Source organism: Accipiter gentilis, chromosome 4 (assembly GCF_929443795.1).
Source record: "Accipiter gentilis chromosome 4, bAccGen1.1, whole genome shotgun sequence".
Classification (NCBI taxonomy): Eukaryota; Metazoa; Chordata; class Aves; order Accipitriformes; family Accipitridae; genus Astur; species Astur gentilis.
Genome location: NC_064883.1, coordinates 2,821,232 through 2,837,132, shown reverse-complemented (window position 1 = coordinate 2,837,132; position 15,901 = coordinate 2,821,232). Strand labels below are relative to the sequence as shown.

The 15,901-nt window shown below is 40.3% G+C and overlaps 2 protein-coding genes across 8 annotated transcripts in view; one reads left to right on the top strand and one right to left on the bottom strand.

The window, feature by feature from the left end:
• The window catches only part of AZI2 (5-azacytidine induced 2), a 1,028,525-nt gene that overhangs the window by 558,531 nt on the left and 454,093 nt on the right, over positions 1 to 15,901 (bottom strand). The window lies entirely within an intron of this gene.
• The window catches only part of RBMS3 (RNA binding motif single stranded interacting protein 3), a 457,623-nt gene that overhangs the window by 174,886 nt on the left and 266,836 nt on the right, over positions 1 to 15,901 (top strand). For all 4 annotated transcript variants that reach the window (XM_049799280.1, XM_049799279.1, XM_049799282.1 and 1 more), the window contains exon 4: positions 12,145 to 12,236. In XM_049799280.1, coding sequence (XP_049655237.1) covers positions 12,145 to 12,236 — 92 coding nt within the window. The remainder of the gene's footprint in view (positions 1 to 12,144; positions 12,237 to 15,901) is intronic.

Here is a 15,901-nt window from a genome sequence, read left to right as displayed (position 1 = left end):
ATTATTATGATCTGGATGCAGGCTTGGACATGTCAGTCAGCATCATTGGCAACACTCACCTACCTCTCTCTTTCTAAGGCATATATCAGATTTCTCATCTCATCTTAAAGATATTGCTACCAAAACTCCTTCCATACCTGCTCTTTACACAAAGTTGGGAAGCATTAGGCAATAACACAGAAAGGTAATTAGATGATCCTGAAGACTGGATTGTGAGAAACAAGGAACAAATCCAATAGTAAAAACGTGTACTTAGGAAGTAATAGGAAAAACTGCATGGGAAGTTGGAAGCTTATCTATAGGGAATAAAGGAAAAGGATGACAGAAGCATTAGACAATCTTGTAAGTGCCCATGCCAAAAATGGGCACAGCTGTGAAGGCAACAAATATGGTACAAGGATGTATCAGGTGAGATCCTTCCAGTAGGTAAAGGGTAATATTATAGCAATTATGTGAGTCACTGGTATGACCCCATGTACTCATCTAGTGTAGGGTTATAGTCATCCACTTTCCAGAAAGACCCAGGATGCCTCTTCCAGCCCCGTATTTGTGCCTTCTCTCTCTACAAGCTGTATGAAGGCTTGTTGTAGACATGAATTTCAGTGTGCAAGAAGCTTCCTACACGTTGGCATTTGTGCACAGGGAATTGTCCTTCTGCTGCTTTGACCTCCTGATGCATCACCGTCATGATCCAGGCAGCTTCAGTATGGCCTGTAGATAGCATCCTTCGTCATACCTTTGTGGTATGTGACTGCTGTGTACTGTGCCAGCAGGTGATTTTAAATACAAGCTGACAGTCAAAATAACAGTAAATAGCTACCTTAAATCACAGAAAGAAAGAAAGAAAGAAAGAAAGGTGTTCACTTAAGATTAAAACATTATATTATTCACTTGATTCTTTGTCATTTATTTGAGGTATGTGATTTGTAATGATAGGAAAACTTATAGAGGTTCAGAAATTCAGATTAGATTAAAAGCCAGCATTTCAACCACTTTATCTGCATCTTCCACTTTCCTAGATTGTAGAACTATTTCAAATCTGAAAAATGTATTGGAGATCTTGAAAAGAGATTTTCTGATGTGATTTCTTCTCTATTTTTTTTTTTTTTTTCATTCTTTCTTAGCCTGGAAAACTAATAGCCATTTCTGGCTACCATAATAATAGCATTTTTCAACTTCAGGGTACAGATAAATGTGGTAGATATATGATGAGAGGCTCAGAAGGTGCAACTGGTATTTAACCACAAAAAGATCTATTGCAAAAGAAAAAGAACACCCTATAAACCATGATGGGCAATACAGCTATAACTTTACAGGGATACTTAAATTCTGATTACCGTGTAAGACCCAAATTATTGGGCACTGAACCAACGTGGTGTCTTCAACACGGGTTTTGTTCTGACCTATGTGTTGTGGCCTATCCTGCTCTGTGCTGCCCATCCCTGCTGTGCTTCCCCTCCATAGCACAGATGTAACATTGGTTGTGTCCATCAACCTTTTCTTGAAAGCACACTGCCCTCTTGCTCAAAAGATCATTGGTATTTTAGCATTATGGTGATGGTGGTATCAGGATCCTTTTCTTAGTATCAGAATAATGAAATATTCAGAAGGTATTGCTCATCTCTTCCTGAAGCTCCAAGACATCATGAGTGTTGATGGGTTGGAATAGGAGGTCTTTGCATGTTATCCAAAATGTTTATCATAGCAAAGGTTGACGTGCCAGAATTGGCCAAGTAACATGAAAAAAAACATTTCACTTTCTTGGGAAAGTGCTATCACTTTGCTGCCTTTTAGAAACTGTAGTTGTTTTCTGAATTACAAGTGGTTTGCATAAAGAACATAAATTGCTGTGCTCTTTATCACTGCTTACTGTATGACAAATATACAGTCCAATTTTTCAAGTGTGGTGTCTTGAAAATGAATGTGTGTTTGAAATGAAAACCATTTCAGTACTTGAGCATCCTCCCTCTGGAACAGGCTGGATAATAACATGTTCATCACCTTGGGTTATTTTAATATTTCCTGAAGCCTGCACAAGATGATTTCTATTTTCTTGTCAAAACATACTGAAATGAAAATTATTTTTAATAAAGTACAGTAATCACAGTGTGATCAACAAATGCATCTTCTCTTGTCAGATTGTTTCTTCCTACTCACAAGTATTTGCTGTTACTTAATGTTATGATTGCTGAGGAATCCAGTGTTGGGAGGAAGAGAATGGAATATTTCATTTCTGACAAAGAGCACTGGGTGATACAGAGCATCCTCCTTTGCCTCTTAGAATAGTATCATTGTTTAAACCTAATGATGGAAGAGATGACTGCTGAAGGACTGCATTTTTTTCCCCCCAATATTTCATTGCTGTCTTCCATAGGTACTGTACACTTGAAGTAGAGCTCCCATTGATATTCTGTTTTGTCCATGCCCGTCCATAAATGCCTGCTGGAGTGCCATGCCAGATACCAAACCTGAAAGGTGCATGACAGTATTAACATTCATTTCTAACTAGGCCATAGGAGTACTGGGGTTAGTCTCATAGCTTCTTGGGTTATATATTCTTTTGGTGAACAGCTGGTGGATAACTTGCTTAGCTTTGGGTAAACTGAGGTCCCATATTTAGAAGAGAAAATTGCTTGTCTACACAGGCACTGGGAGCTTTTGGAGATAATGGCTGAATTATTTTTTTCTAAACTGCTCTGTACACCAGGTTTTTTACTAAAGTCACTCAGCTCTAAAATAAGTGATGGACAAATCTCAAGAGATTTGGTTTCATATCTTACCCAAACATTATCCAAGCTAAGTAAAGCTCTGGAGTCTGCATAACTGAGCATGAAACCTCAGAAGAACAGACTTTCTCATGAGAGTGTCAGTGTTTCCTGCCGGCTGGAAATACTAGGAAAATAGTCTTTCTTGTGGTATTTTGGAACTTCAGCATCTGGATGTTGCTGTAATCAGAGGGGAAAAATAATTGTTTAAAAAGAGAACACTTTTTCAGGTTTGGGTGTGAGGTTCCTTTCAAGTTTTTCAGTAAATCTATTAATTGATATCATAACTGTATCTAAAGTAGATCTTAATCTGAAACTGCAAGTTCTGGCTATTTTGTTCTGGGTATTGCAAAATATTGTCACTTGTGAGTCACCAAGTATTCCTTCAGTCAAGGGAAGAAACTGCTATTGTATCCTTCCCTCCCTTTTATGTAAATATGTAACGAAGCACTGCTCTTGAAGTACTTGGTTTTTTGGGAGAACGTTCTGCTTTCTTCAATCACTGCTTCAAGTGTGAAACTTAGCTCAGCTGCAGAGCCACAATGAATGTCTCATGCTAAACAAGACTAGTAAAAATAATGCTGATGATTACATTATATAACTAATACACCCATAAGAAATGTTATGGTACTAAACAACTGCAATATGAAATCATATGTTGGGTTATATGGAAATTGTAGATGTGAGCTATCCCTGTATTTAAAAATAGAGTTAATCTTAATTTTCGATTTTGACAGTGAATCAATGGACTTGCAGAGAGAGTAACTTCAAAAGGTAAAGATGGAAAAGTGTGTTTATCTCTTGTCCTTCTGCCACCGCAAGATTTACAATATGCTCTCTTCTTTACTCAGTCCATATTTAGTAACTTGAGCAATGAGTTTTCCATCATTGGCTTTGTATGATTAATCTAAGTTCATGCTGTTAGCAGAATACCAGGAAATATTTCTCAACTTCCCTTTCGGTTTATTTTCCCCAACATTTTCGTTCTTTGACAGGTCCTCATGAAGGCATACATCTTGCTGTTTATGCTGGTCGTGTGCTGCAATTTGGTTGCCCATAGGTACTCACTCACATCTAGGGTCACTTTTAAGGCCTCAAACACTTGGCATATTGTTAGGGATAATCAAATAGAGTTTTGCTGTTTGCAAAATCTGGATTTTTTTATGGCTATTATTGTGCTTTTTCCAGATTTTTCTCCAGTTTGCCAGTCTTTGCGGTTCTGAATAGCCAGGAATGCAGTGTAAATGTTGAGAGAGGGTAGTCAAGTGCAATACCATTTTCTTGATAGGTGTATTTGCTAAATTTGTACTGCTCACCCCTCTCCTCCTTGTTGTTGCATCCATATTTGACAGAGAGCTTTTGTCAGTTTTGAGGTCTGCTTCTGTTCTTTCAGAGAGTATGGTTTTGGAAGGATTACCTTCCAGAAAAATACACATGTATATGCATATACATATAGTTAGTTATTGTATAAGTACTTCTTTCCCACATACCAAAATTTTATAGGTTTCTTTGTACTGTTACCTTTACTTATTGGAGATTGCAAAAATGTTTCAATTTTGTAACATTTCAAAATATGAGAAGAGATCATCATGAGTTCCATACTTCAGTTTTGCATGCAAATATTATCATTAATTAGTTGTGCAGTTAATAATAACCTGCATTCACATACACTCTGTTTAAATCAAAGTAATTGAATGTTCAAATTAAGAATGTGTTTGCAAACAGATGTCTAAAAATTGTTTGTTAGTTACCTACAGTGCTGTTTTTCTCTGGTTCTGTTGTTATAAAGGGGATTCAAATAATGCAAGAGGCAAAAGAAATCACTGCAGAAACATAATCAAAGTGACAGTTTTGTGCCGTATTTCCATATCAAGCTAAAGCAAACAAAAAAATTCAGCTGTATATGCATACTTAACAATGTAGGTGTGTCTCTGGGGAGTGATCTGAAATGAAGGGACTATCTTTCCTTTCTCTCATTTAAGAGTCTCAATTTCCAATTATTTTTCTAACTATATATTAGCTGTTTTAATTAAAAGGTGATGATTCACCACTTTCTAGCCAACTGAGAAAATTTTTCATAAAGTAGAGGTTTAAAAATAGTAATAATGTATACTATTTTACTATTACTCTGAGCATTTGCAGCTGTAGGAATATTTTAGCACAATTTGAACAATGAAAGAAAAAGCAGTTTTCAGTAAATTTGTGTTCAAGGGTGATTCAACCTCTTTGCTTGCTAACTCTAATTTTCCAAGGCTTATAATACTTTAATTTGATTCTTTATCTAAGCATAAAACAATGTCTGAAAATTGCATAGTAAATTACTGGATAATCACTTCTTTATGGACTACCTGATTGTCAGAATGAAAACTGCCTTTTAAGAGACACTCTGAATAAGTGCTGGGCAAAAGTGAACTTTACAACTCAAATTGACATATGTTCTCATGAAGTCCAAGTGGTTTTATCTAAGTGTGAGGGAGAAACGTCTCACTGATTATTATGTATTTGCTTAAATGTGTATATATGTTAGTGTTTGTGTAAAAACTTTGTTGCTGGTGTCTTCAAATATATAAATATATGTATACAGATATGTATAGAGGTGACATCATAAATTAAAAAAAAGATACCTGAGATAAATATATTTTATTTCATGGTTTCTAAATTCAACAGGTAATTTTGACTGCTGCCTCTTCCCTAGGCTAGTATTCCTCTCCCTCATCACAGCCCCTTTTGGGAGTGATTTTCAATTTCCAATCTCTAAGCAACGTTAACAAAAACATTAATGAAAAAAAGCAAGCACTCTCTTGAAATTACTTTATCCTTCTTTTTGTCCAAGCAGCCCCTCCACCTCTTGAAGACCCAACATGTATGATGTGCTCAGTCTTGTCTGTTCTGGATTTCAGATCTGATATATTGAATTCTAGATGGCCAGAAACAAGGACTGGCAACTTCCTTACATTAAAAAGATGTTGTATCCTGGTGGGAAGCAGAGTTCCAAACGGTCTGGTACATCAGACCTAGAAAAACAGGTTTAGGTATAACAGAATTGCTGCAATTACACATAAGCAAATTTGTGGTTATCTTTTTTAAAAAAAAAAAAATATCTCCACTATTATGTAATTTTATGCAAAATTTACACAAATTTTATGTTGCCAAAAAAGCCATTGTGCCAAAGCCAAACTCTCCAAGGTGGGAAAATGACAGAGCTGGAGTCCCTCCTTTGCTGTAGCTTCCCTGAAACTCCCATGTCAGCTGCTAGTACAGAGGGACCTGCAGGAGTGAAGGTTGCATGGTACAACTGTCAGTCAGCATTTCCCGTCTGTCAGGCTGGATGTGTTCTATCGACAGAAAGATGTTACCTTACAAAAACAGAGCATTAAAGCTTTTGATAAAGTGAGTTTGTTGACATCAGTGGAACCAGAAGAGCTCCTCAGTATGTGTGAGCTCCCCATCAGTATATTTAGGTGCTTTTTTTTTTTTTTTTTAATAACAAGATTAGTTACACGGGCACACTAATTGGATTAACATACAGACTCCATGCCAGTCTCCTGGCTGGATGCATCAGCTATCCTGTCTCCTGTCTGTGTGTGTGTGTGTTGGGAGCCGGGGGGGGAGTTGGAAAATGCAGAGTACTAGTTGACTTGAATTCAAGTGATTAGAAGCAGCACCTGGTCAGAGGTCAGACGTGATGTTTGGCCTTGTGAACAGGGTGAAGCTGAGAGCTCACCAGCCCCAGATTATCCTCCCTTGTTCATCATGGCTCCTCCTTTCTCAAGCTGGAGGTTACTGCCTTTGCAGAGCTCCAGCTCAGCAGCATGCCAAGACGCTCCACTCCTCACTTCTGGGATAGCACACTTCTCCTGCTCTTTTTCTTCTCTTTTATTTTCACCGGGGTTGTGAGGACAGAGCTGGGATGAGTGCAGAACAGTGGCTGGCTGCATGGGCTGGTGGGGCTGCATGGCACCTCAGTGGTCGTGGGGCCGTGGGTGAGCCAGTCCAGGGGGTAGCGCCAGCAGGAGTGAGGGAGCTGCAGTGAGGACCTGGAGGCATGCAGTCGGGGCAAGAAGGAGGGCAGAACCAGGCAGGTGTAGGTTATGGATTAGTTCAGCAGCCACGATGGCTCCCTTTCCGATGGCAGCAGCAATGACATCTGAAAGCGGAGAGTCTTCCATGCAAAAGAGTGCTGTGGTGTGCTACCTGTAAGTACTAATTGGGGGACCAAACTTCCAGGATATCCTGAAACCTCTGTTCCCATTTGCTTCCAGTAACTAATGCCACCTTCAGCAGCAGAAGAGGAGCTGCCTCAGTTCTCCAAAAAGGCAGCCGAGCCCTCGCTCCCATCACTACGTGAGTGGAGCTCCCCAGAGGTGGACAGCGAAGCCCGCATGTGCCAGTGGGAGCTCGCCTTTGCTGTGTGTCACTGCTCCAGCACTTTGCGATAATTGTGGGAACCAAGTGGCAGGCAGTCCCTTAAATTATTTGGCATTACCCTTAAGTACCCGATCAGTCAGGGCAATTCAGTTTGCTGTCTAAGAGCTCTACACACCTGCAATTACTTAAATCCACAAAATTGCACCCATAGGTATCTGCAGGCACAAAAATGTTGGCATAAAATTAGAGGCCATTTCCTAAAACCTGTGCCTAAATTTTGATGATATACTATATGAGGCGTTGTTATTTTGAAATGGATTTGCGGAAAGCAATTGAAAATCTCCAGGCATCCCATCTGTGTTTAAAGTAACAACAATAACAAAACTTTAAATTAGCATAGGAGATTTAAGACATTTCAGGAAAACATTGATTAAATCTGCCAATGAAATGAACGTGTTTGGCGAGTGACCTAATTAGTGTATACTTGGTTCTTTTTCACTGCACGGCTTACCACTAATTGCTGTTCTGCTGGTCTTCTCTTGACAAGTAAGGAAAAACAAGGATGAGGGATTTGTTGAGGAAATAGTGACATTCAGTTTTAATTCATTTGAACCTGCTGCCAAGCTTAATTATGGAACTGAGAAACTGAGACCGGGAGGCCCCCAGCCGTTTAGGTTATAGGAGACAGAGATGTTTAGTGTCTGCCAGTGTATTTGGGTAGCACTTATTGCAGCTAGCTATAAACCTGTCCTTGCTGATGCTTAGCTGCTTTCTCTCCCTCACAGGTACAAACCCACTGATTTTATTCCTTAAATTTAATTATTTAGCTCTAATGGCGTCAGGCCAAAACAAAATTACAGGCATTTTATTTCTTAGAAGAAAGGTTTAACAATTAATCTAGATAGTCTTGTCTTGGTTTTGTGTGTGTGTGTGTTTGCATGTACGAACTAGTAATATGTCATTCTGTAAAAAAACTTCAAGATCCTGGAATACTTGTTGTAGCATTGGAGTGCCGAAGTCACCCTCAGTGTAAGTACACTTGAGCTGAGGGGCTCATGTCAATGATAAATTCAATTCCCGTCTCTTGAAGCAGCAGAAGATAATGCAGCTTTCCCTATTTGCGTTTGGAGCTCTTAAAGGAAAAAGGCAGGCTTCTTTATGAAAAAAGGGGAAATAGTTTTGGTTTTGGTTTCCTGTGGTGGTGATGGATTCTTGTCAGCAGAGTCTGAAGGTCCTGGTTTAGAATCTGAGTGCATTTTTCATGATGTTCTGCACAAAAACTGGTGTGTGTCCATTGACCAGAATGTTTATGAGGCACTGCACACACACACACAAAAAAAAAAAAAAAAAGGAAAAAAAAAAAAAGCTGTGGAATTTGAGGCTAGCAGACGGTGGGGTGGTGGGGCTTGCACTTGTTTTTAAAAGAGGAAAAAGAAATGTAGATGTTTTCTTAGAGCAGCAGCATCCCATTGGCAGACCCTGGTCTGAATCCCTCCCGGGGATGCTTCCAGGCAGCCTGCTGCCATTTCCCAGGAGGAGCCAGGGAAGAGTTATTTGAGCAGGGGTGGGTGTCTGGGCAGCCAAACCTGCCCGTGCTGCACCTGCCAGGGACAGCCGCAGCAGCCCGGCTCTGCCGGCGGGGAGCACAGCCTACATGTGCTTCAGCCACAGCCTGGGCAGGAGGGAAGGACTCAGCACAGGGGGCTTGGGGATTCATTTATGCAATGAGAGCTGGAGGGGGTGTTCCAAGACCCAGCTTTAGCTTCTGTGGGGACTAAACTTGATCTACCCTGAAAAGTATATAAAACCAACCAACCAAAACCCCCCAAAACCCAAAGAAAAAAGCCAGTGCTACTTTGTTAGTTCCAGAGACCCCCCCGAATGAAGTGAGATTATAAACAAATGAATTATGTTAGTGTAGGTCACCAACATAGGCTATAAACCTCTACATGGAAGAACGTAAACTATAAAAAAGGCAGCATGCCTGGTTTTCTGTTATATAGCATTGCAGGGTTCTTGTAAGGATACTTGAATGCTGAAACAGCCTGGGAACTTGGCTTCCCTTGCAGCAGATTGATGTTCTTTGGACGGATTTTCAGCCATGGAGTGATTTTGTCCTGATGTTCTGTGTGTGGTGGAGAGATGTGTTGGGAGCGGGGAGGGCCAGAAAAAGATACTTGGAATGAAAATGAACTTGAGGGAAGGAAAAAGAGCAGCTTTGCAGTAAGACTGGGAGTAGTAATACTAGAATGCATAATGGGCAGCTAAAGTTGCAAGGTTTTTTTGTCTTGAGACTCTGACTGGATCTCTGATGTGGTTATATAGTTCCTTATACCCATTGAATAAAAGTTTAGAAGATATTGATGGTTCTAGATATTATGGACTGATGTTAATCTTCAATAATTCACTATGTTAGGTATACCTGATCTCTATAATACAACACCAGAATATTCTTAGACGTTCTGGTTTATATTTACAAGCAGTGCTAACTTACATGTGAATACTTACTGTGCTGTCTAGAAAGTCATAGTACAACCCATTTCCCTTCTGTTATTGCATACATGAATCCTGCACTCTACACTGATGACAAATATAAAAATCTAACTCTATTATCTGTTTTTAATGCCAATATTAAAACTTATTTTTGCACTTTCACCTCCTAGTTTTTAGGCATGAACATGGTGAGAAATAAAAAGAAATTTAGTCTCCTGAGAAGAGTACCTTGCTATCCTAAGAATCATTTGCTCTGTGTTTGATCCAAGCTGTCCCATGACTTCCCAAAGTGTTTCAGGTGTCCTACTTGGCAGCTCTGGCTTCTTGTCAGGATCTCTCATCTAGCAAGATGGAAGCTGCATCTAATTATATCTCCCCCCTTCCTCCTATAAGCTGCTCTCCCAAAGGGCAAAGGCATTGGAGAAATCCAGGGAGGAGTCTTGCTCTCTTGTAGCATGTTTTTTTCATTCAAAGCAGCATCAGCTTTACTGCTACTCTGCAGTAAGGAGAGATAACACTGCAAAGTAAAATACATTGTAGAACAATCTGATTTAAATATGACATACTCAGTAGCAATAAAAAGGGGTAATGAAATGGGGGAATCTGAGCAGGTACAACAGCCCCACCTCCCCAAGTTGACCAAACTCCAGTGCACTTCTTCCTTGTGGTGTTTATTAGATCTGCTGTCCCAATGTACAGTTGTTCTAGGCTTTTCCTCAATTTGTAGTAATGCCCTACCAAAAATTCACCCCAAACCAAAAAAAAAAAAACCCCAGAAAACTGAGGGAAGAAAAGAACAGAAAGGTTCAGATCTTGACTTTGTTATCAAAATAGTGCTTCTCATACTCTTTAAGTAAGTCAGCATCAGCAGTTTCTTTAACAATTTTGGCTGTTTCTTTTTTTCTTATTTCTTTTTTGTTTTCATAAAACTTTGAGTTTTAAGCCAAGAAAACAAAAAAGTCCATGTGCGCAAAATTTTGTCATCACTGGATCCCTGCATCGAGTAATGCATACATACCAAAACAATAATAAAGCGATGTTTATAACTTCAGGGGTAAGGTGATCACAAGCAGGCACTCTTATACGTAGATTTGGTGCAGAGCGGAAGGCAATAAGGCCTCCCAGGAGCAGGAAGGAAGGCTGGCAAAAGAAATAAAAATGGATACGGCAGGAAAGCATATCTGTGGTTGCCTCCTGTATGATGTGTATTGACCTAGTAAATGGAGATGTCTGCAAAGGAGCTGCTATGCTATAAATATGCTTGTGCTAATATTATTAAAGCTTTCAGCCACAGCTTGTCTGAGCAGCACGTGCCTACCTGCGCTGTAATTGCTTAATAAGATACAGGCTGTGGTTTTCCTGGGATGCATTGTGAAATATATGCAGCTGCCTAAATAGGTGCTTGGTGAGATTAGTAAGTCTTCTTAACTCTGCTGAAATGTCTATGAGCAAGACACTTGAATGCTGTTGAAGACCAGAGATAGCTCAATGCTTAGAAGTTGTGAAAAGTCCATTCCTTGTCCTCTTTGCCCTCCTTTGTATCTTTAAGAAAATAAAAATATTTCCAGTTGTTGATATCCAGGTGGGGCTTAACAGCACTGGTCTTGTTTGAACATACCAGTCTTGCTGATTAAAGGAAAACACAATGGAGATGGAAGAAGAGAAGATAGGAAGTGACTGGCTGATTAATAAACTAAACTAAAGCAAATACTAGGAGTAGGAAAGCCATTTAGAAGCCAATGATTATCCCTTGCCAATCGCTAAGATCTAACCTCACTAAGCTGCTGTTCGGATCATACTCTGAAGCCATTCCTGGTAGAGACCTGGCCCTTGTTCCAGCAGAGAGGTCAGCGAGATAAAAGGGATGTGGTTTAAACAAGGCTGTGACTTTATCTTACCATCTTCTAGAACTATCTGGCAGTCACTTGTAGAGCACAGGTTGCGATTTTTCCCTTAATGGCTCCCACCTGCTGGAAGGTGGTGCTCCCTGCCCCTACACAGGTGGCCCCAGTCTGTCACAGAGACTTGCTACCCTCTTCTTCTGAAGCTTAGTCCTCATATGGGTTCAAGGGACAGGGTGGTATTTTCTCACTTAGTCAGCCATTGTAAGCTGTAGCTTTGTATCCTAGGGAGGCCCATGCTTCTGCTTCCTCTTGTAGAAGAGATAGAGCAAGAATGCAGAGCACCAGAGCCCCACAGGCATGTGTCCTTCTCCTTCCAGGGACCTATTATCTATCAGGAGAGGCAAAGAGCTACCTTCTCTCCCCCTCTACTGCTTGCCTTCCTGCACTTTGAAGCTTCAGGTCATTGCATTTCCTTAAACCCCCCAGGTTTAGGAGTGAAAGGTGTGAGAAATAGAGGTCTGATGGCTGATGGTGGTGGCGGCAGTGCTACTGGAAGACTATGAGACAATGTGAGAGAATGGAAAGGGTTTCCTTCTTTATAAAAATAAAATATTTACCTATCCACATACGCATGGATAATAATGAAAATGTTTATCTATCTGTTTATTTTTCAGGTTACGGTTTTGTAGATTTTGACAGTCCAGCAGCAGCACAGAAAGCAGTAGCATCTCTCAAAGCAAATGGCGTGCAGGCACAGATGGCAAAGGTAAGAACAACCATGTTATTACAGGATTATCTGAGCTGTTGGGTTAAATTTCCAAGAGTTTGTTTCACTCCTGTTTTTCTTAAGGTTTTGGATTGCTTATTCCAATGGGTATTTTGTCCTTTGGCTCCAGCGCCTTATTCATCCTATGGTTTGTGTTCTTGAGAGCTGTGTCTCATGTGACAGGTTCTGCTCTGATATTCACTCTCTGCCCATCTCTCTGGAGAGGGTTGTAAGATCGAAAGTGCTGGAGTGGCAGAGCAGTTGGAAATGCCATTGTCCTGATTGCAGTGTGAAAGAGTTGCCTTTTCCTCACCTTGGAGTTATCTTCCTTTGGTTCCTTTGCCTTGGAATAGTTACTCTTTTCTGATGTGCCTGGTGGGCTTCTCTGAAGGAGTGATTGAACATAAGGAAAGTTTGTTTGATCTGCCTCAGTTTGGCTTCTGTCTTTTTATTTTGAGGACATAAATGGAAGTGTAGCAGGTTGCTGAAAGAATAGTTACTGGAGGTTGTCTGGAAGTGACTGTCATCTGTTGTTCAGAGAAGCTGCAGGAGCCATGCTGTATGTCTTGTAGCAAGTACAGCGAGCTCAGCTACTCTGGTCCTGGAATTGTCCATTGTCTCCAAGCAAAGGGGCTGATGAGGAGTCAGAGGTTATAGTAAATGATCATCATGTGCTCCAGCTGCTGCCTTTCTGAAGGCATAATCATGTGTCTTTGGGCTTTAGACTGCGTTGGCCAGCAAAAATAGCTATTGCTTTGTACTTTAAAAATGCCTTGCCCTAGAATCACAAAAAGCCCTTAATGTTGCCTGACATATTCTCTGCAGGAATGATGCCGGCCTAGAACCTCAAACAGTAAAAACAAACAGGCAATTACAAAACCAGAGGCTGATCAACTAATAAACAGTCACCACATTTGAAGATTCCCATTTAAAGGAATGCTGGTGACTTAAACCTTTGTTTTTCAACAATGTCATACTGAAAAGATTTTTTTTTTTTCTTAAATGAAAAAAACTTTGTTGGTACACAAGGTTCTTTTGCCTTCTACTGAATTACACTCACTGTGCCTTAAAGTAACTGGATGTCATCCATGTATTTCTGTTTAACAGTGACCCACAATGCAAGCTGTGCTGTTTTATTGGCTCTTAGTTTTTATTGACATGTGGCGATAAAAAATATTTACTTCAAATGGGTAAAAGATGGCAAGCTTAAGAATGTGAACACCTACTAAGGACTGTGCTATTTTATTTCTCAGATATACTGCATCTCCTTGTTAAAATATAGGCAATTTGACACATTAGTCAAGCTGTGAAAAAGAATACAAAGGCAGAAGATATGTTTTGTCCTACTGGTTGATATCAAATAGCCACTTCTGGGGAGAAATAAATCTCTAACTACATAAATCTGTAAAGTTGTAGATTTAAAGTTAGAGATTTAAAGATAGGATTGAAATATAAATCTATATTTGGTATTTTTGTGATTCAGAAAAATGAATAATTTCAGCACTTACATGCGTGGGAATACCAAAACAGAAGGTGCCTAAAAATACTATGTTTTGGATTATCCAATATTTTGGGGACTAAAAAAAAGCAAAGTCTGATGCTTTCAGAGTTGGAAGGACTGTACCAGCCACTGAGGGTTGTTTTCTTGGGCATCTGTGGCGGGAGTAGTTTCTTGCCCTGCATGATTTTGAGGTGGCTGGTGTGTACACTTTTGTTTGCGTAAGGCTGACTATATTTTTATTACTTAGCCATGGTGCCTGGAATGCCAGATAGGTTCTTTTTAGTGTGTTTGGTAGTTCAAGATAAATATACAACTGACTTTTCCTATCGCTGAAAAAAATCGAAGTATTCAGAAAAACGTGGATTCAAAGGAAATTGAGATGACTACACAAAGTACCTCATATTGCTGAGAAGGCAGGAGCCTGGGAAAGCAAATCTATCTGGAGAAACGTGTTAGTTCTTGCACATGTTGGAAGCCAAGTTGCGTAACAGGACTGAAAGACACTGTTACCTGCCAGTGTCTGAATTAACAGTGAGGGCTTAGAAGAGGTTTGAAGAAAGAGGCAGAAGAATTTAGCCTCTACTTCTGGAAGTTTATCTAGAGCAGGGGTTTTTTTGTTGTTGTTGTTGTTGTTGTTTTTTCAAAAATTGCTTTAATTAGTGGTGAATGGTAGCTATCAAATGAAATCAAAGAAAAAAGGGTAAGTGTGAAGAAATTACCCAAACCTTTTACATGCCATACCTTTAAAACATAGTGTCCTGTATCTTTTGTTCTGCATTGTAAAACAGTGAAACTGCCCTGTGTAGGGGCCCAGGAGAATACTGTAACCTGTGTTCAGCAAATGTCAAAAATCTCAGTCCCATCGTGGATGCTTTTGAATAAAGGTGAAAGAGGCATCGGCCAACTTTTGCTATGCACTGGCCTTCTCCAGTAGCAAGAGAAAGTATGCTGAAGTGTCGGTATAGTCTGTGATGTTTTCCTGGAGAAAAATCTTGCTCGGAAAGAGAAGTTCTTTCTCAGTTTTAACACAATATAAATTTTCTTATAGAAATCCAGGAATCTTCTTTGAAAAACAAAAAGCAGAACTGAACCCCCACCCATGTTGGCTAGCAGAAGTATCTTGTGGATACTTGAGTAAAATATACTCATTTTATCGATGCTTAAATACAGCCACCTCCCTCATTTTTATAGCATTTGGACACCTTTTTGGCTGACTTTGAGTGCTGCCTCTGAAGAAGGTTAAACTCTGGTGGTTCGATGCTCCAAGTCCCATTGCTGTTGGAAAACTTGTTCTGTCAAGCCTAATACACCGCGTAACCCTATGCAGGGAAAAATATCACTAAACATGTTTGAATCTCTCTTTTTGTTCTCTTGGATGCTGTTCAGCCTGGTGTAAAGTAGTCAGGAGAGGATTCGGCTGAGGGAGAGGAGCAGCAGCAGTAGTATTATGCCTGTAGACGCAGTGGTGGCAGCTCAGTGGTGAGGTCTCACAGCTCCACAGAGAGCGGCCCGCTTGGCAGGACAAGGACCCTCACAGCCTCGCACCTGTGTGAGATCTGCGGGAGGCTCTTGTACATGTGTGTGTTGTCACCTTGCCTCTCTAGCATTTCTCTGACACGGGTACCTGAAACAGAAGTTTTGACTACTGCTTGTATACTATGTCCAATGAAGTTCATCTAAGTTGTCCATCATTTTCAAACGTGCTTATGAAAAATTTCATTTATTGAGAAGAATTAATGCTATGGAGCTGCTGAGTGATGGTTTCTCAGCTGGCCTGTGTCCTGGTTTCAGCCTGGATAGAGTTGTCTTCCTAGTAGCTGGTACAGTGCTATGTTTTGAGTTCAGTATGCGAAGAATGTTGATAACACACTGATGTTTTCAGTTGTTGCTCAGTACTGTTTAGACTAAAGTCAAGGATTTTTCAGCTTCTCATGCCCAGCCAGCGAGAAAGCTGAAGGGGCACAAGAAGTTGGCACAGGACACAGCCAGGGCACCTGAACCAAACTGGCCAACAGTGTATTCCATACCATGGGACGTCCCATCTAGTTTAGGAACTGGGAAGTGGGGGCAGGGAATGGCCGCTCAGGGACTGGCTGGGTGTCGGTCGGCGGGTGGTGAGCTATTGCCCTGCGCATCATTTGTACATTCCAATCCTTTTATTATT